Raw genomic sequence first — 25,856 nt, forward strand, 5'->3', positions numbered from 1 at the left:
TCAGAATGTGGTCGAGATGGCAAAAGTTATTAATGAGGAAGCACACACACAAACTAGGAGTTTGCTCTGGCTTGAATCTACAGGGAAAAATGGGATTTTATTCCTACATCTCCCCCTCCCCTGCTGAGTTAATTGTACATATATTTTGAACTCTGTTTGCAGCAACAGATGTACCATATATACTCGAGTATAGGCCGACCTGAATATAAGTTAAGGTGCCTATTTTACCACAAAAAACTAGGAAAACGTATTATTGTTGTTGTTGTTACATTTATTATTTTACTCTGTTATTATTATTTTACTCTATTTATTATTGTTGTTATTACATTTATTATTTTACTCTATTTTTATTATTTTACTCAATTTATTGTTATTATTACATTTGTAATTTTACTTTATTTTTATTATATTTGTTATTTTACTCTATTATTGTTATTATTACATTTATTATTTTACTCTATTATTACTGTTATTACCTTTCCATTATTTTACTCTATTTATTATTATTACATTTAATATTTACTCTATTATTACTGTTATTACATTTCCATTATTTTACTCTATTTATTATTATTACATTTATTATTTACTCTATTATTACTGTTATTACATTTCCATTATTTTACTCTATTATTATTATTATTATTATTTTATGCTATTTATTATTACTCCATTTATTATTTTACTCTATTAATAAATAAGCCGAGGATGGGAAATACAACACTACTGGTAAATTTCAAAATAAAGATAGATATCAATAAAATTACATTAATTGAGGCATCAGTGGGTTAAATGTTTTTGAATATTTACATGAAACTGTAATTTAAGATAAGACTGAACAGCTCTGATTAAACCATTATTCTAAACTTCTTCAATGTAAATCTGCTCGTGTATCCTTCCAATAATAATAGAGTAAAACAATAAATGTAATAAAATAATAATAACAGAGTAAAATAATGGAAATGTAATAATAACAGTAATAATAGAGTAAATAATAAATGTAATAATAATAATAATAATAATAATAATAATAGAGTAAAATAATGTATGTAATTGTTGTACCTCAGAATAGATTCACCTTGCTTACTCAGACAAAACCAGCCAATCTTGAGAAGTAAAAGAGTTTATTGAAAACAATCAAAGTAAAAGCAGTAAAAGATTCAGTGGTTACAAAATAATAAGTCCAATATGTTCCTTGGAAGCTTAAGCAGAAGACATGAAGCAAAACCAGAAGCCCCAAACCAGGAAGCAGCTTAAGGTTACACGAAGCAGGCTGTTGCTAAATCCTTAGCCCCGAACTGGGCTACTGCAAGCCATATTGCAACGTTGAACTAACACAGGATCTCTGTCCAGGCAGATTACTTACACGTTTCACAGCAAAACAGCAAACATCAAACAAGCCTTAACGAGCAGTTTTCCCACAGATGAGGTCAACCCTTCTCTGCCAGCCGTGCACTCCTTCTCACCACCTGGCCTGCGCGGCCTTGCCGGCCTTGCATCCCACCGACTGTCTGACCTTGCTTCCCAGCAACTGCCTTATCACTCACATTCCGATCTTGTGAAGACATTGAAGACACAGACCTGTCTCTAAATTCATGGGAAGAAAGCTGAGAGCCCACATCTGCACTATTCTCAATCCCATCTGCACTCCCATTCCCATCACGTTGGTGCTGAACCACAACACTATCCCCCCCCCTAGGGCCCCCCCGAGGGCCCCCCACCGGCCCGGGCTTGGCCGGGTAGGCCCGGTGAAAACGGGACACTAGGAGAGGAGCATGAACATCCCGAGCATCCACCCAACAGCGCTCCTCAGGCCCATAGCCCACCCAGTCCACCAAGTACTGTAACTTGCGGTGATGACGACGAGAGTCTAAAATGTCCGCTACTTCGAACTCCTCCTCGCCATCGCGTAGAATCGGGGGGGGCGGAGGAGCCCCGCCAGCATCCGGCCGGACTTCCGTGGCGGGTCGCAGCAAAGATCGATGGAAAACTGGATGAATCCGCATGCCGTGCGGAAGTTTTAGTTTAAAGGTCACAGGATTTAACTGTTCCACCACTGGGTATGGTCCCACAAACCGTGCGTCCAGCTTCCGAGAGGGGCGTTGGATAGGCAGATGTTTAGTGGACAGCCAAACACGATCTCCCACTTGAATCGGTGGACCTGATTGACGATGGGTATCTGCCATCCGTTTGTAATCCTCTTTTGCCTGTTCAAGCTGAGTCTTTAAGATCTCTTGAATCGCTGAGAGCTCCTGCAGCCAAGTGGTAGCAGCAGGGACCTCCCCAGGCCCAATCACGGAGGGAAAGAACCGGGGGTGGTATCCATAGTTAGCAAAGAACGGGGCCTCTTTAGTCGACCCGTGAGTAGCATTGTTGTAGGCAAACTCGGCTACAGCAAGAAGCGAGGCCCAATTGTCCTGTTGATAATTGACAAAACATCTCAAGTATTGTTCAAGGGTGGCGTTGGTCTTCTCGGTCTGGCCATCAGACTGTGGATGATGCGCCGACGACATCCGACTCGCGATGTCTAACTGTCGTTGTATCTCCTTCCAGAAGTGCGAAGTAAATTGAGCCCCACGGTCGGTCACCAAGCTCTTTGGAAGTCCATGAAGACGGAAAATGTGGCTTAGGAATAAATCGGCAGTTTCTTTGGCAGTAGGCACTCCCCCACAGGGAATGAAGTGTCCCATCTTGGTAAACAGATCCACCACCACCAGAATGGTAGTGAAACCTTGGGATTCCGGTAAATCCGTGATGAAATCGGCCGACACAATTTCCCAGGGCCGACTCGGAGTAGGCAGAGGTTGTAGCAAACCAGCCGGTTTGCCAGTAGGATTCTTGGCGCGGTGACAAACAGGACAGCCGTTGACATATTTCTCGACCTCTCGCCGGATCTTGGGCCACCAAAAGTCCCTCAGTATTAGCTGCAGTGTTTTAAAAATCCCAAAATGTCCCGCCGGCTTGGTATCATGGCATAGTTTTAAGATTTCCTCCCGCTCGGGGCCAAGCGGCACATAGACCTGTGAACGATGACACAGCATCCCATCTATTTCTTGAAATGGGAACTTTAATCCGGCCTCCAGTTGTTCTTGCACCCACAAGTCCTCTTGCTGCCGTGCCCGGATTCTTTCAGCCAAAGTCGAAGGGGGCCTCGTTGTGTTGGTAAATGCAAAGTTTTCTGGCCGCAAAATACAGGACTCTGAGGAGTCTTCTTGGCCCCGAGTATATTCCGGCTTGCGCGACAAAGCATCTGCTTGTTTGTTTTGGGCCGCCGGCACGTAGCAAATTCGGAAGTTGAATCTCTCAAAAAACAATGCCCAACGCTGCTGTCGTTGGTTTAACTTCCGGGACGTACGGAGATATTCCAGATTGCGGTGATCCGTATGAACTTCCACTGGTTGGGGAGCACCCTCTAGCCAATGTCTCCAAGTCTCAAACGCGGACTTGATGGCTAGGAGCTCTTTTTCCCAAATGGTGTAGTTTCTTTCTGGAGCAGTCAACTGTCGAGAAAAATATGCACAGGGCTGGAGATGATCCCCCGCAGGTTGTAGCAACACTGCCCCGACCGCCACATCCGACGCGTCGGCCTGCACCACAAACAGCTTAGTAGGATCCGGATGTTGCAGGATAGGCTGGGAAGTGAAAAGTTCTTTGAGCCGCTGAAACCCTCTTTCAGCCGCCTCAGTCCATAGGAACGGCCGTTTACCTCTCAGGCATTGAGTAATAGGGTCCGCCCAGCGAGCAAAGTCGGGGATGAATTTGCGGTAATAATTGGCGAACCCCATGAATCTTTGGATGTCCTTTTTGCTCCCAGGGGATTTCCATTCCAACACGGCGGAGACTTTAGTGGGGTCCATGGAGATTCCCTCCGCCGAGATGCGGTGTCCCAGGAAGTCTACTTCCTCTAGGTCGAAAGCGCACTTCTCCAGCTTCGCGTACAGTCCATGATCCCTCAGGCGCTGAAGCACCGCACGCACCTGTTGAGTGTGGTCACGGGGATTCGTCGAGTAAATCAGGAAGTCGTCCAGGTAAATGACTAGAAAACGGTCTAAAAAATCGCGGAAGACGTCGTTGACGAAGTGCTGGAACGTGGCTGGAGCGTTGCAGAGTCCGAAACCCATAACTCTGTATTCAAAGCTCCCGAAACGGGTCTGGAAGGCTGTCTTCCACTCGTCCCCTTCCCGGATACGCACCAAATTATAAGCCCCCCTTAGGTCCAATTTGGTGAAAATCCGAGCTCCTCGCAACCGGTTGAGCAACTCCGGGATGAGGGGAAGCGGATAGCGGTTCTTGATCGTAATGTTGTTCAATGCTCGATAGTCATTACAAAGTCTCAGCTCCCCTGACTTCTTCTTGACGAACAAAACTGGGGAGCCGGCCGGCGACTGCGAAGGACGAATGAACCCCTTACGTAGGTTGGTATCCAAAAACTCCCGGAGAGCTGCCAGCTCCGGTTCCGAGAGAGAATACAACCGCCCACGCGGAATCGGGGCGCCCGGAATCAAGTCAATAGCGCAGTCGTACGGACGGTGGGGGGGAAGTCTCTCCGCCTCCTTTTCGCTGAAAACGTCCCAGAAATCTTGATATTTGGCGGGCAGCTGGCCCGTAGCCTGTGCGGCAACCTCTGCGAGCCGACACTTCCGCTCCCCGCCGCAATGGTCTTTACAAAAGGCCGAAGTGAATCGTAACTGTTTCTGGGACCACCAAATGGTCGGGTTGTGCTTGGCCAGCCATGGGATTCCCAGCACCACAGCGTGTGGAAGGTCCGTGACCAAAAAGGAGACCTCTTCCATATGGTCCCCGACCTTCATCTGTACGGGCGCCGTATAGCGAGCGACCGGCCCGGCTTTCAGCGAGCGCCCATCAAAGTTTTGTACATCCCGGGGAGGCTGAAGGTCTAAGCATTGTAATCCAAGGTGTTCCACAAACCGACTGTCCATGAAATTGTTAGTGGCCCCACAGTCGACCAAGGCGTGCACCGCTGTGGGAGTCTTTTGAGCCACACAAAACGAAACCAACAGAAAGAACAGCATCCCAGTGGCGGGCTCTGGAAACGGGATGGAGACCGAGTCAGCGAGCCCAGCTAAACTCGGTCGTTGCCTTCCCCCGCCGGCTGTTCGGCCCACTGCTCACCCGAACTCTGGGCCGGGGGCGCCACGGCCTCCGCTGAACCAGAGGCCCCCGCCAGGCGAGGGGTCATCTTCTTCTTTACGGGGCACTCCCGAGAGAAATGTCCACTGCCCCCACAATACCAACACAGGTTCAGCCGTTGTCTCCGCGCCTTTTCCGCCGCATCGATTTTGGGGCGCATGGAACCCAACTGCATGGGCTCCTCTGCGTCAAGCACATGAGCTGGCGGCGGTCCCAAGCGACGTGGTATCCCTGCATCGGCCCCCCTTCGACCAACTGGCCGAGAGCCGGCGAGGATATGGCGTTGGGTAGTCATAGTCCCATCTACCCGGATACACAGGGACATCAACTCCTCCAAATCGGCTGGGACAGCGGAACGGGCCACCTCCAACTGCATCTCCTGGGTGAGCCCCGCCTTGAAAGCACTCATGTAGGCGGCATCATTCCAGGCAAGCTCCCGCTGCAAAACACGAAATTCTGAAATGTATTCGGCCAAATGTCCTTCTTTCTGCTTGAGCGCTCGCAACTTACGATCCGCCATCTCCCGGTGCACTTGGCCTCCCCATACTTTGTGCAGTTCATCCATAAAAGCCTTGGCGGTGTTGCACACAGGGGAAGCAGCCTCACGTAACGCGGTGGCCCAGGAGAGGGCCGGGCCCTCCAACAGACTGTAGGCAAAGCCCACCTTGGCGGCTTCATCTGGAAACTCCGCTGCCCGCACTGTGAGATAGGCATCACACTGCCCCAGGAAGTCCTTGACCCGTTGGCTGTCTCCAGAGAACTTGTTAGGCAACGCCATGGGAGTCCTTAGCGGTTGAACCGGAGGGTTGGCTGCTGCTTGCCCTTGCATCGTTGCTATCTGCTGCTGAAGGGTCACCAGCTGTTGTTGCATCGCTTGAGCTTCAGCGGGATTCATAGTGGCTGGGAGAAGCAAGGACTTTGTTGGTGGTTAGTTCAAACTGTTGTACCTCAGAATAGATTCACCTTGCTTACTCAGACAAAACCAGCCAATCTTGAGAAGTAAAAGAGTTTATTGAAAACAATCAAAGTAAAAGCAGTAAAAGATTCAGTGGTTACAAAATAATAAGTCCAATATGTTCCTTGGAAGCTTAAGCAGAAGACATGAAGCAAAACCAGAAGCCCCAAACCAGGAAGCAGCTTAAGGTTACACGAAGCAGGCTGTTGCTAAATCCTTAGCCCCGAACTGGGCTACTGCAAGCCATATTGCAACGTTGAACTAACACAGGATCTCTGTCCAGGCAGATTACTTACACGTTTCACAGCAAAACAGCAAACATCAAACAAGCCTTAACGAGCAGTTTTCCCACAGATGAGGTCAACCCTTCTCTGCCAGCCGTGCACTCCTTCTCACCACCTGGCCTGCGCGGCCTTGCCGGCCTTGCATCCCACCGACTGTCTGACCTTGCTTCCCAGCAACTGCCTTATCACTCACATTCCGATCTTGTGAAGACATTGAAGACACAGACCTGTCTCTAAATTCATGGGAAGAAAGCTGAGAGCCCACATCTGCACTATTCTCAATCCCATCTGCACTCCCATTCCCATCACGTTGGTGCTGAACCACAACAGTAATAGCGATGAATATAGGAAACGGAATTATGGATGACGAATTGGATCACGATTCTAGTTACGAGACGTTAATGTGTTGTTATTGATGTGTCATTATCCTGTATATTATGTTGTTAATGGTTTTTAAATTCTGTATGTTGTTGGATTGACTTTTTGCTCTTGTGAACCGCGTTAAGTCGCCTACGGGCTGAGAAACTGTGGTATACAAGCAAAGTAAGTAAATAAATAATAAATATAGTAAAATAATAAAAAATAAATAGAGTAAAATAGTAATAATAATAATAATAATAATAATAATAATGTAAAATAATAAATAAAGGAGAGGCCCTGCTCTCAATCCCACCTTCCTCGCAGATGTGTTTGGCGGGGACAAGAGACAGGCCTTCTCAGTGGTGGCCTCTCGGCTATGGAACGCCCTTCCCAGGGATATACGATAGGCTCCCTCTCTTCTAACATTCCACAAAATGGTTAAGATCTGGCTCTTCGAGCAAGCTTTTGCTAATGGAGCATCATTAGATAGAAACAAATATATGGAATGACTGATGATGCAATTGGACAGCGATTTTAGTAAGGAGACACCGAGGATTTTGTTTTGATAGACATTATTGTTTCTTTTATATTACATTTTAAATGTTGAATTGCTTTTAAAATGGTTTTAACTGTATTTTGATAATTGTTATGACATTGAATCGCTGCCGACTGTGAACCGCCTTGAGTTGCCTCAGGCTGAGAAAGGCGGTATATAAATGCGGTAAATAATAATAATAATAATAATTTAATAATAATAGAGTAAAATAATAAATGTAATAACAACAACATAATAAATATAGTAAAATAATAAAAATAGATAGAGTAAAATAATAAAGATAATAATGATAAAGTAAAATAATAAATGTAATAATAACAATAAATAGAGTAAAATAATAAATATAACAACAACAATAATAAATAGAATAAAATAATAAATGTAAGAACAATAATAATAAATATAGTAAAGTAATAAAAAATAAATAGAGTAAAATAATAAATATAATAATGATAGAGTAAAATAATAAATGTAATAATAACAATAAGTAGAGTAAAATAATATAATAACAACAATAATTAGAGGAAAATAATTTATTATTATTATTATTAATAATAAATAGAGAAAAATAATAAATGTAGTAAAAAATAATTGGGTAAAATAATGTAAATATAATAATAATGTAATAATAATAATAACAATAATAAAGTAAAATAATAAACTTTGACTCAAATATAAGCCAAGGAGGGCTTTTTCAGCCTAAAAACCCCCTGAAAAACCCGGTTCATACTCGAGTATATACGGTAATCTTTAGGGAGCTTTATAGCTGAAATGGGAGATGGGATTGGATAACAGGGAAGAACAGATACAAATGCAGTTGTATGTACTTCCTAAAACTGTCCCCATTGACCTTCCTCTCTTCCCCAATTAACTTTTACAGAGTGGTGAACTATGAAGGTGGAGCTGTTTGTTCCCAAGCTCGGTCGCTCTGGCGTTTGGAGCCCTTAAGAATCACGTGAGTACTGGTTTGAGTCTATTTTAATAATATCATTTGTGACATTTTCAGTTGTATCTGTGTTTTAATTACGTTGTGAGCTATATTGAGTCCAAGTATTTTGGAAAGGATGGCCTTGTCAGAACCCCAGCATGTGCCAAAGCATCATGAGACCTTGTCCAGAGTGTCTTGCTAATGGGATTTCCAGAACTTCACAGAATTAGTATTTGAGGCCATATCTTACAGATGATTTCTGTGAGTTATGGACCAGAACAGCAGCTTTCCTATTTCGTGAAGCTTTCATATCAGACTCTGGTTGACTGCTGTGGGAACAGGTTACTGGATAAGATAGGCTTTTAGTCTGAACCAGTATGGTTCTGGGTTGCTGGGGGTTTTCCGGGCTGTATGGCCATGTTCCAGAAGCATTTTCTCCTGACGTTTCACCCACATCTATGGCAGGCATCTTCAGAGGTTGTGAAGTCTGTTGGAAACTAGGTAAGTGAGGGTTATATATCTGTGAAATGTTGGAAACTATAATAAATAGAGTAAAATAATAAATGTAATAATAAAAACAATAATAGAGTAAAATAACAAATATAATAATAATAATAATAATAATAATAAAGTAAAATTACAAATGTAATAATAACAATAAATAGAGTAAAATAATAAATGTAATAATAACAACAATAATGAGTAAAATAACAAATATAATAATAATAATAATAAAGTAAAATTACAAATGTAATAATAACAATAAATAGAGTAAAATAATAAATGTAATAATAACAACAATAATGAGTAAAATAACAAATATAATAATAATAATAATAAAGTAAAATTACAAATGTAGTAATAACAATAAATAGAGTAAAATAATAAATGTAATAATAACAACAATAATGAGTAAAATAACAAATATAATAATAATAATAATAATAAAGTAAAATTACAAATGTAATAATAACAATAAATAGAGTAAAATAATAAATGTAATAATAACAACAATAATGAGTAAAATAACAAATATAATAATAATAATAATAAAGTAAAATTACAAATGTAGTAATAAAAATAAATAGAGTAAAATAATAAATATAATAGCAACAATAATAGAGTAAAATAACAAATATAATAATAATAAAGTGAAATTACAAATGTAATAATAACAATAGAGTAAAATAATAAAAATAGAGTAAAATAATAAATGTCATAACAGACCTCACAACCTTTGAGGATGCCTGCCATAGATGTGGGTGAAATGTCAGGAGAGAATGCTTCAGGAACATGACCATACAGCCCGGAAAACTCACAGCTACCCAGCGATTCCGGCCATGAAAGCCTTCGACAACACAGTATGGTTCTCTTTATAACCTAAGAAGTAATTATGATGGGGAACATGCCATATTTCTTTGAATAAGAAGTTACTTTCTGTCCCAATAGCTGGAGTGGTAGCCACATGAAGTGGGGCCAGCCTTTCCGTGTCCGTCACGTCACCACAGGCCACTACTTGGCCTTGACAGAGGAAAAGGGGCTGGTTGTAGTGGACGCGGAGAAAGCCAACACCAAAGCCACCGCTTTTTGCTTCCGGGCCTCGAAGGTGAGAAGAGTTCCCCTATAAGCAATGACTACCACATTGAAGCATTTATTTTTAATTTCCCTTGAGTTTCAGCTTGATTGTGAATACGCTTCATCAGCTTACAGTGGTCTCCCCGTTTATTTCTTGTCCTTTTAGGAAAAGTTAGATGTTGCCCCCAAACGGGATGTGGAAGGAATGGGAGCTCCAGAAATCAAGTATGGCGAGTCCATGTGCTTTGTGCAGCATGTCGACAGTGGTCTCTGGGTGACGTATGCGGCGGCTGATGCCAAGGCACTGCGCCTGGGGCTGCTTAAAAGAAGGGTAAGTCTTGGCCAGCTGAGCTGATGGGCTTGAACCTAACAGATACACAAAATATGTGCAACCCTTTAGCACAGGCATGGTCAAACTTGGGCCCTCCAGTTGTTTTGGACTTCAACTCCCACAATTCCTAACAGTCTCAGTGTCCTGATTTGCCCTTCAAAAACCACCCTTAATACAATGTTGAAAGTAAAAGAAAAATGCTTTACTTCAGCAAACACAAAGGAACATCAAAGGCAGTTGAAAAATGCAAACAAAAATAAGCAAGTCTTAAGGCAGACACAAAATTAAAGTCTCTTATAAAATCCCAACAACAGAATAGGAAGGACAAGAGACCTCTTCCAGAAAATTAGAAACATTGGAGGTAAATTTCAGGCAAAAATTGGTATGATAAGAAACAAAGATGGCAGGGACCTAACAGAAGCTGAAGAGATCAAGAGAAGGTGGCGAGACTATACAGAAGATCTGTATAGGAAGGATAATAATATTGAGGATAGTTTTGACGGTGTGGTGAATGAGTTAGAACCAGACATCCTGAGGAGTGAGGTTGAATGGGCCTTAAGAAGCATTGCTAACAACAAAGCAGCAGGAGACGACGGGATCCCAACTGAACTGTTTAAAATCTTAAAAGATGATGCTGTCAAGGTGATGCATGCCATATGCCAGCAAATATGGAAAACACAAGAATGGCCATCAGACTGGAAAAAATCAACTTATATCCCCATACCAAAAAAGGGAAATGCGAAAGACTGCTCCAACTTCCGTATAGTGGCCCTTATTTCTCATGCCAGTAAGGTAATGCTCAAGATCCTGCAAGGAAGACTCCAGCAATACATGGAGCGAGAGTTGCCAGATGCTCAAGCTGGGTTTAGAAAAGGCAGAGGAACGAGAGACCAGATTGCCAATATCCGCTGGATAATGGAGAAAGGCAGGGAGTTTCAGAAAAACATCTACTTCTGCTTCATTGACTATTCTAAAGCCTTTGACTGTGTGGATCATAATAAATTGAGGCAAGTTCTTGGTGGGATGGGCATACCAAGCCCCCTTCCCTCTCTCCTGAGGAATCTGTACAAGGACCAAGTAGCAACAGTCAGAACTGACCACGGAACAACAGGCGGGTTCAAGATTGGGAAAGGCGTCCGGCAAGGCTACATACTCTCACCCAACCTTTTTAACTTGTATGCAGAACACATCATGCGAGGATGTGCGGGGCTTGAGGAATGCAAAGCTGGGATGAAAATGGCTGGAAGAAACATTAACAACCTCAGATATGCAGATGACACCACTCTGATGGCCGAAAGCGAGGAGGAGCCGAGGAGCCTTCTAATCAAGGTGAAAAAAGAAAGCGCAAAAGCCGGGTTGCAGCTAAACGTCAAAAAAACCAAGATTATGGCAACAAGAATGATTGACAACTGGGAAATAGAGGGAGAAAACGTGGAGGCCGTGACAGACTTTGTATTTCTAGGTGCAAAGATGACTGCAGATGCAGACTGTGGCCAGGAAATCAGAAGACGCTTCCTTCTTGGGAGGAGAGCAATGTCCAGTCTCGATAAAACAGTGAAGAGTAGAGACATCAGACTGGCAACAAAGATCCGCCTAGTCAAAGCCATGGTATTCCCTGTAGTCACCTACGGATGTGAGAGCTGGACCTTAGGGAAGGCTGAGCGAAGGAAGATCGATGCTTTTGAGCTGTGGTGTTGGAGGAAAGTTCTGAGAGTGCCTTGGACTGCAAGAAGATCCAACCAGTCCATCCTCCAGGAAATAAAGCCTGACTGCTCACTGGAGGGAAAGATACTAGAGACAAAGTTGAAGTATTTTGGCCACATCATGAGGAGACAGGAAAGCCTAGAGAAGACAATTATGCTGGGGAAAGTGGAAGGCAAAAGGAAGAGGGGCCGACCAAGGGCAAGATGGATGGATGGCATCCTTGAAGTGACTGGACTGACCTTGAGGGAGCTGGGGGTGGTAACAGCCGACACGGAGCTCTGGCGTGGGCTGGTCCATGAGGTCACGAAGAGTCGGAGACGACTGAACGAATGAACAACAACAACATAAAATCCCAAAAGAAACAGTAGTCTTACATCAGACAACGGGCAATGACCACTAAATCCTCAGAAGCAGACTTGAAGCAGGTTCCATTGGAGCATCAGAGTCGTTGTTACCAGCGAAAGCTCCTGATTTATAGCCCTGAATTCCACATACAGGAGATGCTAGGGCTTCTCCCAATTAGTACAGTGTTTCTAGCAGCTATTCTAGCTGAACGCTGTCTGTGCTCTGTCTCCTTTTGCTTCTCCAGAAATGTGGGCACTTGCAAGACCTCATCGTCTCCTGCTTCTGATTTATAGCCCCGAATTCCACATACAGGAGGTGCTAGGGAGTCCCCCAATTAGCACAGCGTTTCTAGCAGCTATTCTAGCTTAACCCTGTCTGTGCTCTGTCTCCTTTTGCTTCTCCAGAAATGTGGGCACTTGCAAGACCTCATCGTCTCCTGCTTCTGATTTATAGCCCTGAATTCCCCATACAGGAGATGCTAGGGCTTCTCCCAATTAGTACAGCGATTCTAGCAGCTATTCTAGCTGAATGCTGTCTGTGCTGTGTCTCCTTTTGCTTCTCCAGAAATGTGGGCACTTGCAAGACCTCATCGTCTCTTGCTTCTGATTTATAGCCCTGAATTCCCTATACAGGAGGTGCTAGGGAGTCTCCCAATTAGCACAGTGTTTCTAGCAGCTATTCTAGCTGAACGCTGTCTGTGCTCTGTCTCCTTTCGCCTCTCCTTTCGCCTCTCCATCATTGTCTGATTCCTCTTCCAATTCCTGAGCTCTTCCCTGCTGTCCTTCCTCTTCTGAAGAAGAGGAATCCCTAACACTCAGGCCTTTTCCTTTTCCCCCTCAGCCAGGGAAAAGGAAAGGGTCTGAGGCTGTTTGGAATTGTGAGTGTTGGTCCAAAACAACTGGAGGGCCCAAGTTTGCCCATACCTGCTTTAGCAGCTCAACTTCAGCATTAGATTAATTCAACTTCATAGCCCGATTCTTTCCATGTTGGTAGCCGTAGAGCCAGCTTCTCGAATCTGCTGTAGTGGCATTGTGGAGTTTGGCTCTGGTAGTAGTGTTGATTGAGAAGATACCCTTCCTTATCTGTCTGCCTTCATATCCTCCCCAGGCCATCTTGCATCAAGAAGGGCACATGGATGATGCACTTTCGCTGACCCGCTGCCAGCATGAGGAGTCTCAGGCGGCCCGGATGATCTACAGCACCTCTGGACTCTATAACCAATTCATCAAGTAGGTCTTGAGGATATTTGTACTCCTCAGTATAGTAAAATGTTAGCCCTTGTGCTACAGACTATGTTCTGGGCACCACCGACAACATGGACAATAGCTTTCCAAGTCAGTGCATTTTGTTAAATGAAAATCTCCATAACCTTTTGGAGATTTTATGATCTTTGGAAAGGCATGACCTTATTAGAAGTCATACAACCACAACCAATGGCATATTATGCTTGTTTGCTGTGAGCTGAATGCTCAATTTTTAGTATCCTGTTTGTTTTTGGGTGCTCTGCTATATTTTGGGTAGTTTTCCCTAACAATTGCAACTAGTGGCAAATCCATTGTAGAGCTATCCAAGGTGCTCTCCATTGTAGACCCCCATGGTTGGGGGTCACCACAACATGAGGAATTGTATTAAAGGGTTGAGACATTAGGAAAGTTGAGAACCACCGTTCTAGGTTCTCCAGCAAATTTCCATGGTCAACCTCCAGCCGTAGAATCACCCTGAAGGAAACAGGAGATTCCTAGAGTTCATATATTTATGAAATCTGCAGAAGTTAGACCGGCAAATGTGAAGGCTGACTGTACTTGTTTGCGATCACTTGGAAAGGACAATTATTCCCAGTCTCCACAGCCTTTGATCCTCTCTCATTCTTGCTGTTCTTTCCCTCTGTCTAGGGGCCTGGACACACTGAGCGGAAAAATTAAATCAAGCACGCCAGTGAATCTTCCCATCGATGGGATGATTCTCAGCTTGCAGGACTTGATCAACTACTTCCAGCACCCGGAAGAAGAGCTTCAGCATGAGGAGAAACAGACCAAGCTCCGCTCTCTCAAAAACAGGCAAAACCTCTTCCAGGAGGAGGTGAGCAATGGGGTGCTAAACACAGCAACACACTGGACAGATTGCAATCTCCCAGGTGGGCTTGCAGCATCACTACGCGGCCTGAGCGTTTTTTCTGTTGCTTTGCAGGGGATGATCACCCTCGTTCTGAACTGCATTGACCGTCTCAATGTGTACACCACTGCCGCGCACTTTGCTGAGTTTGCGGGCGAGGAAGCAGCGGAGGCCTGGAAGGAGATTGTCAACCTGTTGTATGAGCTTCTCGGTATGGAGGCGAAGACCTGGGCTGTAGGATTTCACTTTCAGGCACACTTCTGAAGTGCTTCTGAGAATATAGTAGGAGTTATTTAGGTGTTGTTGAAGGTTTTCATGGCCAGAATCACTGTGTTGCTGTGAGCTTTCCTGCTGTGAGCTTTCCTGGCCATGTTCCAGAAGCATTATCTCCTGACAATTCACCCACATCTATGGCAGGCACCCTCAGATGTTGAGGTGTCTGTTGGAAACTAGGCAAGTGAGGTTTATATATCTGTGGATTGACCAGGGTAGAAGAAAGAACTCTTATTTATTTGTTTATTTATTTATTATTTAAAACATTTATATTCCGCCCTTCTCACCCCAAAGGGAACTCAGGGCGGAGCACAGAGTATACACTGCAAACATTCAATGCCAGGACACAGATTAACATACAATTGTTGTTGTTGTTTATTCGTTCAGTCGTCTCCGACTCTTCGTGACCTCATGGACCAGCCCACGCCAGAGCTCCCTGTCGGCCGTTACCACCCCCAGCTCTCTCAAGGTCAGTCCAGTCACTTCAAGGATGCCATCCATCCATCTTGCCCTTGGTCGGCCCCTCTTCCTTTTGCCTTCCACTTTCCCCAGCATCATTGTCTTCTCTAGGCTTTCCTGTCTCCTCATGATGTGGCCAAAGTACTTCAACTTTGTCTCTAGTATCTTTCCCTCCAGTGAGCAGTCGGGCTTTATTTCCTGGAGGATGGACTGGTTGGATCTTCTTGCAGTCCAAGGCACTCTCAGAACTTTCCTCCAGCACCACAGTTCAAAAGCATCGATCTTCCTTCGCTCAGCCTTCCCTAAGGTCCAGCTCTCACATCCGTAGGTGACTACAGGGAATACCATGGCTTTGACTAGGCGGATCTTTGTTGCCAGTCTGATGTCTCTACTCTTTACTATTTTATCGAGATTGGACATTGCTCTCCTCCCAAGAAGTAAGCGTCTTCTGATTTCCTGGCCACAGTCTGCATCTGCAGTAATCTTTGCACCTAGAAATACAAAGTCTGTCACGGCCTCCACGGTTTCTCCCTCTATTTCCCAGTTGTCAGTCATTCTTGTTGCCATAATCTTGGTTTTTTTGACGTTTAGCTGCAACCCGGCTTTTGCGCTTTCTTCTTTCACCTTGATTAGAAGGTTCCTCAGCTCCTCCTCGCTTTCGGCCATCAGAGTGGCGTCATCTGCATATCTGAGGTTGTTAATGTTTCTTCCAGCAATTTTCACCCCAGCCTTGCATTCATCAAGCCCCGCACATCGCATGATGTGTTCTGCATACAAGTTAAAAAGGTTGGGTGAGAGTATGCAGCCTTGCCGTACGCCTTTCCCAATCTTGAACCAGTCTGTTGTTCCGTGGTCAGTTCTGACTGTGGCTCCTTGGTCCTTGTACAGATTCCTCAGGAGAGAGACAAGGTGGCTTGGGATGCCCATCCCACTAAGAACTTGCCACAATTTATTGTGATCCACACAGTCAAAGGCTTTAGAATAGTCAATGAAGCAGAAGTAGATGTTTTTCTGAAACTCCCTGCTTTTCTCCATTATCCAGCGGATATTGGCAACTTGGTCTCTCGTTCCTCTACCTTTTCTAAACCCAGCCTGAACATCTGGCAACTCTCGCTCCATGTATTGCTGGAGTCTTCCTTGCAGGATCTTGAGCATTACCTTACTGGCATGAGAAATAAGGGCCACTGTACGGAAGTTGGAGCAGTCTTTTGCATTTCCCTTTTTTGGTATGGGGATATAAGTTGATTTTTTCCAGTCTGATGGCCATTCTTGTGTTTTCCATATTTGCTGGCAAATGGCATGCATCACCTTGACAGCATCATCTTTTAAGATTTTAAACAGTTCAGCTGGAATCCCGTCGTCTCCTGCTGCCTTGTTGTTAGCAATGCTTCTTAAGGCCCATTCCACCTCACTCCTCAGGATGTCTGGTTCTAATTCATTCACCACACCGTCAAAACTATCCTCAATATTATTATCCTTCCTATACAGATCTTCTGTATAGTCTCGCCACCTTCTCTTGATCTCTTCAGCTTCTGTTAGGTCCCTGCCATCTTTGTTTCTTATCATACCATAACATACAATACATAAACCTTAAAAAACATTTATCAAGATATTAAAATACACCATTTAAAACCGTCCTAGTCATTCGCATCAAATCTAATTGGCCTGGTCATCTTACCTATTGCCGCTTTATTGCCCTGTCCCGAAAGCTTGGTCCCACAGCAAAGTTTTTACCATCCTTCTAAAGGACAGGAGGGAGGGGGCCGACCTGATCTCACCAGGAAGGGAGTTCCATAGCTGGGGAGCAATCACCGAGAAGTCCCTGTCTCTCGTCCTCACCAATCATGCCTGTGACAATGGCGGGATGGAAAGCAGGGCTTCCCCGGAGGATCTTAATCTCCACGATGGTTCATAGTCTTGTCTGTTTGAAGGCAAATAGACAGTTTCACACAAACATGTGGACAATTTCAACAGCAGGAAAACATGAAAATGAACACAATCTGGCTACCAGTATTAAAAAAAAAATCTAAAATCAGGACAGTAAATAAAGAGCAACACTCAAAAAGCAGGGAATTCCAGACAAGAATCAATTAGGGTCAGTTAACACCTCCCAACATAAGATTCCCCCAAGCAGCAACCAGCCAGGCTTTGAAGATGCAACGCCATTAAATGCTAAGCAAGGTAGCCATTTGCAACATTCACACTTGCCTCAAACAGACAAGAGTTCTTTCTCCCACTCTGGACATTATTCCATAGATCTATAAACCTCACTTGCCCAGACCTTACAACCCCCGAGGATGCCTGCCATAGGTGCAGGTGAAATATCAGGAAAGAATGCTTCTGGAATATGGCCATACAGCCCGGAAAACTCACAGCAACCCAGTCAGTGAGGTGTTTTGAACTAAAAACTGGGGTAGAGAGAATGGTTAATTTCTCATTCTGAATCAACTTAGATTGGGTTGGAATTCTCACAGACCCCTGAGCACTCAACTTTGTAAACAAAGCTTTGTAAACAAAGCTTGATAAGTCCCAGGGACCATGCTGGTAAGGGGATTCCCAGAGCTGTAGTGACTTTGTTGTGCTTGTTGTTCATTCGTTCAGTCGTCTCCGACTCTTCGTGACCTCATGGACCAGCCCACGCCAGAGCTCCCTGTCGGCCGTCACCACCCCCAGCTCCCTCAAGGTCAGTCCAGTCACTTCAAGGATGCCATCCATCCATCTTGCCCTTGGTCGGCCCCTCTTCCTTTTACCTTCCACCTTCCCCAGCATAATTGTCTTCTCTAGGCTTTGCTGTCTCCTCATGATGTGGCCAAAGTACTTCAGCTTTGTCTCTAGTCTCCTTCCCTCCAATGAGCAGTCGGGCTTTATTTCCTGGAGGATGGACTGGTTGGATCTTCTCGCAGTCCAAGGCACTCTCAGCACTTTCCTCCAGCACCACAGCTCAAAAGCATCGATCTTCCTTTGCTCAGCCTTCCCTAAGATCCAGCTCTCACATCCGTTACTATAGGTTACTACAGGGAATACCATGGCTTTGACTAGGCGGATCTTTGTTGCCAGTGTGATGTCTCTACTCTTTAGGAAAATCCTATACAGTACTTTTATGCCAGTGACAGACCAGGGAATAGCCACAATAACCCCCTCCCTTTCTCTTTTTTGTCCTGCTCCATAGCCTCCCTGATCCGTGGGAACCGTGCCAATTGTGCTCTTTTCTCCAACAATCTGGACTGGCTGGTCAGCAAGCTGGATCGACTGGAAGCCTCCTCTGGTGAGCAGGGTTTTATTTTATGTTTTTAGTTTAAAAATTGATTTATTACACTTATATCCTGCTTTTCCTCCAATGAAGGAGCATATATGGCTCTCCTTCCCCATCTCACTTGATCCGCAATAGCAACCTTGAAAGATAGGTTATCCACAAAGAGAGAGAAAGAGTGTGGGGCTGCCTGAAGTCATGCAGGGAATTTCAGACTTGGGAAGTCAGACTTGTCCACGGTGGTCCACACTCTCATTACATCTAGGATAGACTACTGCTGTTGTGCTGTTGCAATTTTAAAGTTTTTTAATACTGGTAGCCCGATTTTGTTCATTTTCATTGTTTCCTCCTTTCTGTTGAAATTGTCCACATGCTTGTGGATTTCAATGGCTTCTCTGTGTAGTCTGACATGGTGGTTGTGAGAGTGCAACAGCACAACAACAGAGAGGAAACAAACAAGGACATCTAATCACCTCTCAACAAAAGTTTCTTCCAGGCACAGTCAGGCCATTATATGCTAATCAAGGTGGTCAGTTGAAACATTCACACCTAGCTCCAGCAGACAAGAGTCCTTTGTCTCACCCTGGTCATTCCATAGATATATAAACCCTTTTCCCTAGTTCCAATAGACCTCACTACCTCTGAGGATGCTTGCCATAGATGCAGGCGAAACGTCAGGAGAAAATGCCTCTAGACCATGGCCATATAGCCCGAAAAAACCTACAACAACCCACAATTAGATTTGACGTAGATGACTAGGACGGTTTTAAATGGTGTATTTTAATATTGAAACAAATGTTTTTAATGTTTATGTATGCGTATATGAGTTCATGTCCAAGCATTGAATGTTTGCTGCATATAATAATAATAATAACAACAACAACAACAACACTTTATTTATACCCCGCTACCATCTCTCCAAGGGACTCGGTGCGGCTTACATGAGGCCGAGCCCAAAATATAACAATACAAGCAATAACAACAATAATACAAGCAATTTAGAAACAACAAAACAATAAAACAACAACATAAGCATTATCAATAGGACAACACGCTTTAAAATCTATTGGTAGGCCAAATGTAATTAAAATTAAAAATAATGCTGGACATGGGCGAAAAAGTGATGGGGCGGTTTGTGGAAACATACATATATATGCTGTGCTCTGCGCTAAGTCCCCTTCGGGGTGAGAAGGGCGGAATATAAATGTTTTAAATAAATAAATAAATAAATAAATTTCATGGCTCAGTGGTAGCTAGAATGTGGATAATTGTACGAGTGTCTTTTTTTGGCTGACCTACCAGCTAATATGTTTCTCAAACAGTTCCTAGAAGTATCTAGACCTGCCTTGCAATTTCTTTTGCTTCCTTTAGTTTCCTTACAGAAAGTTATACAAAGTGTTATAGTATAATGGAAAGCTAGCAAAGTAGTATTGATACTGGATTCAACGTGCCCGGTTCCAGAGTCCCGTTTCCCTTCTTTATCTTCCTTTGCATGTTGTGGGAGCTGTATATGTAACTCACACCAATACCCATTTTTCCTTGCTCTTGTTCACCAGGTATCTTGGAGGTTCTGTACTGTGTGTTGATTGAAAGCCCCGAAGTGCTAAATATCATCCAGGAGAACCACATCAAGTCCATCATCTCACTACTGGACAAACATGGACGCAATCATAAGGTATGTTAAATTAGCCATACTCTAGTGGATCCTTTCCAAAGAGACATGCAATAGGTGTAAATAATGTGATGAGAGCCTTTGTGTCAGCAAGAGAGAGCTGAGTGGATGTGGGGAGTGCGAAAAACATGGACTAACCTATAGTTATAGTTATATATATAGTTATATAGTATATATATGTGTGTGTAGATACATATACTGTATATACTCGAGTATAAGCCTAGTTTTTCAGCCCCTTTTTTTAGGCTGTAAAAGCTCCCTTCGGCTTATACTCGAGCCAAGGATATCTATTATTTTACTCTGTTATTAGTATTTTTATTATATTTATTTTATTACTCTATTATTACATTTATTATTTTACTCTATTATTATTGATATTATTACATTTACATTATTTTACTCTATTATTTTTATTACATTTATTTTACTCCCTATTATTATTACATTTATTATTGTACTCTATTTAATATTGTTACTACATTTATTATTTTGCTCTCTTTATTATTATTAGAAGGCTACGTAAGCACATTTACATTGAAGAAGGCTAGAATAATGGTTCAATCAGAGTTGGACAGTCTTATATTACAGTTTTATGTAAATATTCAAAAACATTTAACCTACTGATGCCTCAATTAATGTAATTTTATTGGTATCTATTTTTATTTTGAAATTGACCAGTATCTGCTGCATTTCCCACCCTCAGCTTATACTCAAGTCAATACGTTTTCCCAGTTTTTGTGGTAAAATTAGGTGCCTCAGCTTATATTCGGGTGGGCTTATACTCGAGTATATACGGTATGTGTGTGTGTGTATATATAATATAGAACTCCAGTATGCTGATGACAATGTCATCTGTGCACATTGAGAAGAAGTCCTACAAGCCACTCTAAACACCTTTGCAGAAGCATATGAGAAGCTCGGCCTGTCATTGAACATTGAGAAAACCAAAGTACTCTTCCAGCAGTCACTAGCCAATCCCTCTGCAATGTCAGAAATACAGCTTAATAGTGTAACATTAGAAAATGTTGACCATTTCCACTCCCTTGGCAGCCACCTCTCCACAAAAGTCAACATTGGCACTAAAATACAACTCTGCCTGAGCTCTGTGAGTGCAACATTTTTCCGAATGAAGCAGAGAGTGTTTGATAACTGGGACATCCATAGGGATACCAAGGTGCTTGTTTATAAAGGTATTGTCTTCCCAACCCTGCTATACGCCTGCGAAACATGGACTGTCTACAGACGTCACATGCAACTCCTGGAATGATTCCATCAGTGCTGCCTCCGAAAAAACCTGCAAATCTCTTAGGAAGGCAAGCAGACAAATGTCAGCGTGCTGGAAGAAGCAAAGACCACCAGCACTGAAGCGATTATTCTCTGCCATCAACTCCGCTGGAATGGCCACGTTGTCCGAATGCCCGATCACTGTCTCACAAAGCAGTTACTCTACTCCCAACTCGAGAACAGAAAACAGAATGTTCGTAGACAGGAAAAGAGATTTAAAGATGGGATCAAAGCTAACCTTAAAAACTGTGGCATAGACACCGAGAACTGGTAAACCCTGGCTCTTGAGTGCTCTAACTGGAGGTCAACTGTGACCAGCAGTGCTGTGGAATTCGGACAGGCATGAATGGAGGATGAAAGGGAGAAATGTGCCAAGAGGAAGGCATGTCAAGCCGACCCTGACCAGGACTGCCTTCCACCTGGAAACCGATGCCCTCATGGTTGAAAAATATGCGGATGAAGAATAGGGCTCCATAACCACCTACATATCCACCGCCAAGACACAACACTTGGAGGGCCATCATCCACAGACAATGAGGGATCATCTAAGTAAGTAAAGTAAGGCTAACCTGCTGAGCAACAGACTCCAATCTTGTTGACACATGTAAAACATAAATTCAACTCAACTGAACATGTCTTTTTGGTTGTTGAAGATGCTGGTGTTTTTTCTGTGGTAACACTCAAAGCACACTGGGGTTCACAGATGTGCATTTTGCAATGGTGTGGCCATCCATACTTAATCTTAAATTATTTCACCCTCCCATCTTGACAGGTCCTGGACGTCCTCTGCTCTCTGTGCGTCTGCAACGGTGTTGCTGTCCGTTCCAACCAAAATCTCATCACTGAAAACTTGCTTCCAGGGAGGGACCTGCTTTTGCAGACCAAACTGATCAACTATGTCACCAGGTTAGCATGTTGCTATATTTTGGCATTTACATATGTTGTAATTCTGCTGTAGTGAGGAGAAAACAAAAAGCAAAAGAGTCAATGCTGAAGGTGGAATTGGGCTTCCTAAGAACTTATGGTTTCATTAAAAAACATGGCCAGCCATCCTATTTATGTTCTTTTTCTCAGCCATATTGTTTTGATGTTGTTTACAATTGTGGTTGTTTTTATATTTTATCTGATGTTTTTAATTGGTTTGTGTTCTATTTGTAATTTTCGGGCTTGTCCACCTCCGCGTCTCTCTCCTGTTTCCAACAGCATGCGTCCCAATGTCTTCTTGGGAACTCACGAAGGCTCCACCCAGTATAAGAAGTGGTACTATGAGTTGATTGTGGATTACGTGGAGCCATTTATGTCTGCACAGTCCACGCACCTGAGAGTGGGCTGGGCCATGGCCGAAGGCTACAGCCCCTATCCTGGGGGTGGAGAAGGCTGGGGAGGCAATGGCGTGGGAGACGACCTCTACTCCTTCGGCTTTGACGGCTTGCACCTCTGGTCAGGTAGGGAACCTGAATCGTGTGGCTCATATATGTATGTTTGCATGATTCTTGCATGGAACTGTTTCCTTTGACCAAAGTGGCAAAATAACAACAACAACAACAACAACACTTGATTTATATTCCACTCTATCTCCACGAGGGGACTCAGAGTGGATTACAACATACACAGATAAGCAGACATTCAATATCTTTAATACAGTAGAATAACAATGGCGCACAAATACACAGAACAAAGGTAAAGGCTTCCCCTTTCATTTCCGGCTTCTGGAGTAGTTGCTCAACTCTGGCCATGGGGAGGTGCTCTTGTTCCATTTCCAAGCCAAGGAGCCTGTAGACACCTGGTCATGTTGCCTGCATGCTGCATGGGTGCCTTTATTACCTTCCTGGAAAGTGGTACCTATTGATCTACTCACATTTGCATGTTTTCGAACTGCTAGGTTGGCAGGAGCTAGGGCTAACATCGGGAGGTCACTCCAACCCATGGCTTTGAACTGCCAACCTTTAGATCAGCAGATTCAAGAGTTCAACGGTTTTACCCATTATGCCACAGTGGCCCCCGTAAGTAGGAAGGGAAAAAAAGAGTGAGATTAATAGAGCCCAAATAGATTTAATTAAATGAGGCTTTCGTGTTCTACACAGACCTGGAGAAAGACTGTTATAGATCAATGGTAGCAGACCTCATTTGTGTCCTAAACATACAAGATTTTACCTTTTTAAAATATTGTTAGCCACTTTTAGTTTCTTCTAGGATATCTATATAAATAAAAATGTAATGTTCGTTTGTGGGATTAACAGAACTCAAAAACCACTGGGGGAATTGACACCAAATTTGGACACGATATACCTATCAACCCAATGTATGTCCTTTCCCTGTTGGAAGAGGAAGGGGCGGATGAGTGGCAGCGGCCGCAGCGGAGCCCCCAGACTAGGAAGAAGGGGAGGAGGAGGAGGAGGAGGCGAGGAAGGTCAACCGTGCTTGAGTGAAGGGCCTTCCTTCTCTCCCTCACTCCCTTCCCTTCTTTCCTCCCTTTCCTTCCTTCCCTTTCTTTCCTTTTCTTCCTTCCTTCTCCTTCCTTTCCTTCTTTCCCTCCTTCCCTTCCTTCCTGTCCCTCCTTCCTTCTTCCTTTCCTTTTTTTCCTCCCCCTCTTCCTTTCTGCTTTCTTTCCCTTCATTTCCTTCCCCTTCATTTCCTTCCCTCCCTCCTTTCCTCCTTCCTCCCCTCCTTCCTTTCCCTCCTTCCTTCGTTCTTTCTTTCTTCCTTCTTCCTTCATTCTCCTTCCCTTCCTTCCTTCCTTCCTTCCTTCTTTCCTGTCCCTCCTTCTTTCTTTTCCTTCTTTCCCTCCTTCCCTTCCTTCCTGTCCTTCCTTCCCTCTTCCTTTCCTTCCTTTCCTTCCTCCATCCCTTCCTTTCCTCCTTCTTTCCCTTCATTTCCTTCCCCTTCATTTCCTCCCCTCCCTCCTTTCTTCATCCCCTCCTTCCTTTCCCTACTTCCTTCCTTCCCTTCCTTCCTTCCTTCCTTCCTTCCTTCCTTCCTTCCTGTCCCTCCTTCTTTCTTTTCCTTCCTTCCCTTTCTTTCTTTTTCCTTCCTTCCTATCCCTCCCTCCTTCCTTCTTCCTTTCCTTCTTTCTATGTAAGATATAAATACAATATTAAATGGGACAGTCAAGAAGTAATGAGAGAAGGAATGAAGGAGGGAAAAGGGAAGGAAAGAAAGAGAGGAGGGAGGGAGAGAAAAGAAGGAAAGAAAGAAAGAAAGGAAGGAAGGAAGGAAGGAAGGAAGGAAGGAAGGAAGGAAGAGAAGCAAGGAAGGAGAGAAGGAAATAAAAAAGTGAAAGGAAAAAGAGAGGGAAGAAAGGAAAGAAGGAACAAAAGATAGGGAAGGAAGGAAGGAAGGAAGGAAGGAAGGAAGGAAGGAAGGAAGGAAGGAGAGAAGGAAGGATGTAACCAAAGAGCAAAGAAAGGAAGGAAAGAAACAGGTAGAGATGGAAGAAAGAAGAGAAATAGGGAAAGAAAAAGAGGAAAGGAAGGAAAGAGGGAAGGAAGGGGAGAAAGAGGGAGGGAAGGTTGGCCACAACAACGCGTGGTGGGTACAGCTAGTAAATAAATATAATAGTAATAACTCATAAAGATTCCGTCCCCACCACTCCAATTAAAATTACAAAGTGATGGAAACAGCCATCAGAGCCTGCTGCCAGTTTTGGTCTATTTTGAAATTATTATCAATATGCATGCTTGAATATCATTATATCAATGCATGGGCCTTGGGAAGGGTCTTTCCTCTTCATGCTGCATTTTTAATATCTTCTGCTGCCTCCATTCAGGCCGTGTGGCTCGACCAGTAACATCACCTGGGCAGCACACGCTGGGAGCAGATGATGTGGTGAGCTGTTGCCTCGATCTGAGCGTGCCCAGCATCTCCTTCCGCATCAATGGCTTCCCTGTCCAGGGCATGTTTGAGAACTTCAACTTGGACGGGCTCTTCTTCCCTGTGGTCAGCTTTTCTGCAGGCATCAAGTAAGTGCAACTGGGTTGGCATAAAAAAAATATGACTTACAAAAATCAGTTCACCCTTATCTCTGAGTAAACATGCGTTTCTGAGCTAGGAAAAGTTCCTTTTTGGGCTTGCTCTTCCCATAATCTCCTAGCTTTGCTGCAGTAGCTCCTCATCTATATAAATCAAAAACCACTGGACAAATTGACACCAAATTTGGACACAAGACATCTATCTGGCCAGTGAGTGACCATCACTCATAAAAACACTGAAAAACACAGCAGAAAGGACTTAAAAGCAAAAAAAATTATATTACAAAACCACATATATATACGCAAACACACATATACACATAAACACACACACAATCTATATATATAAAAATGCTGTGTTCGTAATGAGTACCTTAAAAACAAAAGAACCAATGAACGAAATCACACCAAATTTGGCAACGAAACGTCTCACAACACAAGAAGTGGCCATTACTGAAAAAAAAATACGTTTTTGTCATTTGAGAGTTGTAGTTACTGGGATTTATAGTTCACCTATAATTAAAGAGCATTATGAACTCCATCAACGATGGAATTGAACCAAACTTGGCACACAGAACTCTTATGACCAACAGAAAACATTAGAAGGGTTTGGTGGGCATTGACCTTGAGTTTTGGAGTTGTAGTTCAC

The 25,856-nt window shown here is 43.5% G+C and overlaps 1 protein-coding gene across 15 annotated transcripts in view; it reads left to right on the forward strand.

Annotated features, from left to right (window-relative positions):
- Nucleotides 1-25,856, forward strand: part of LOC137094954 (ryanodine receptor 1-like) — a 259,348-nt gene that overhangs the window by 81,192 nt on the left and 152,300 nt on the right. For all 15 annotated transcript variants that reach the window (XM_067460970.1, XM_067460976.1, XM_067460973.1 and 12 more), the window contains 11 exons: nt 8,187-8,261; nt 9,684-9,840; nt 9,976-10,140; nt 13,297-13,418; nt 14,082-14,268; nt 14,377-14,512; nt 18,203-18,298; nt 19,840-19,958; nt 22,012-22,145; nt 22,443-22,684; nt 25,006-25,198. In XM_067460970.1, the coding sequence (XP_067317071.1) occupies nt 8,187-8,261; nt 9,684-9,840; nt 9,976-10,140; nt 13,297-13,418; nt 14,082-14,268; nt 14,377-14,512; nt 18,203-18,298; nt 19,840-19,958; nt 22,012-22,145; nt 22,443-22,684; nt 25,006-25,198 (1,626 nt within the window). The remainder of the gene's footprint in view (nt 1-8,186; nt 8,262-9,683; nt 9,841-9,975; nt 10,141-13,296; nt 13,419-14,081; nt 14,269-14,376; nt 14,513-18,202; nt 18,299-19,839; nt 19,959-22,011; nt 22,146-22,442; nt 22,685-25,005; nt 25,199-25,856) is intronic.

Source organism: Anolis sagrei, chromosome X (genome assembly GCF_037176765.1).
Source record: "Anolis sagrei isolate rAnoSag1 chromosome X, rAnoSag1.mat, whole genome shotgun sequence".
Lineage (NCBI taxonomy): Eukaryota > Metazoa > Chordata > Lepidosauria > Squamata > Dactyloidae > Anolis > Anolis sagrei.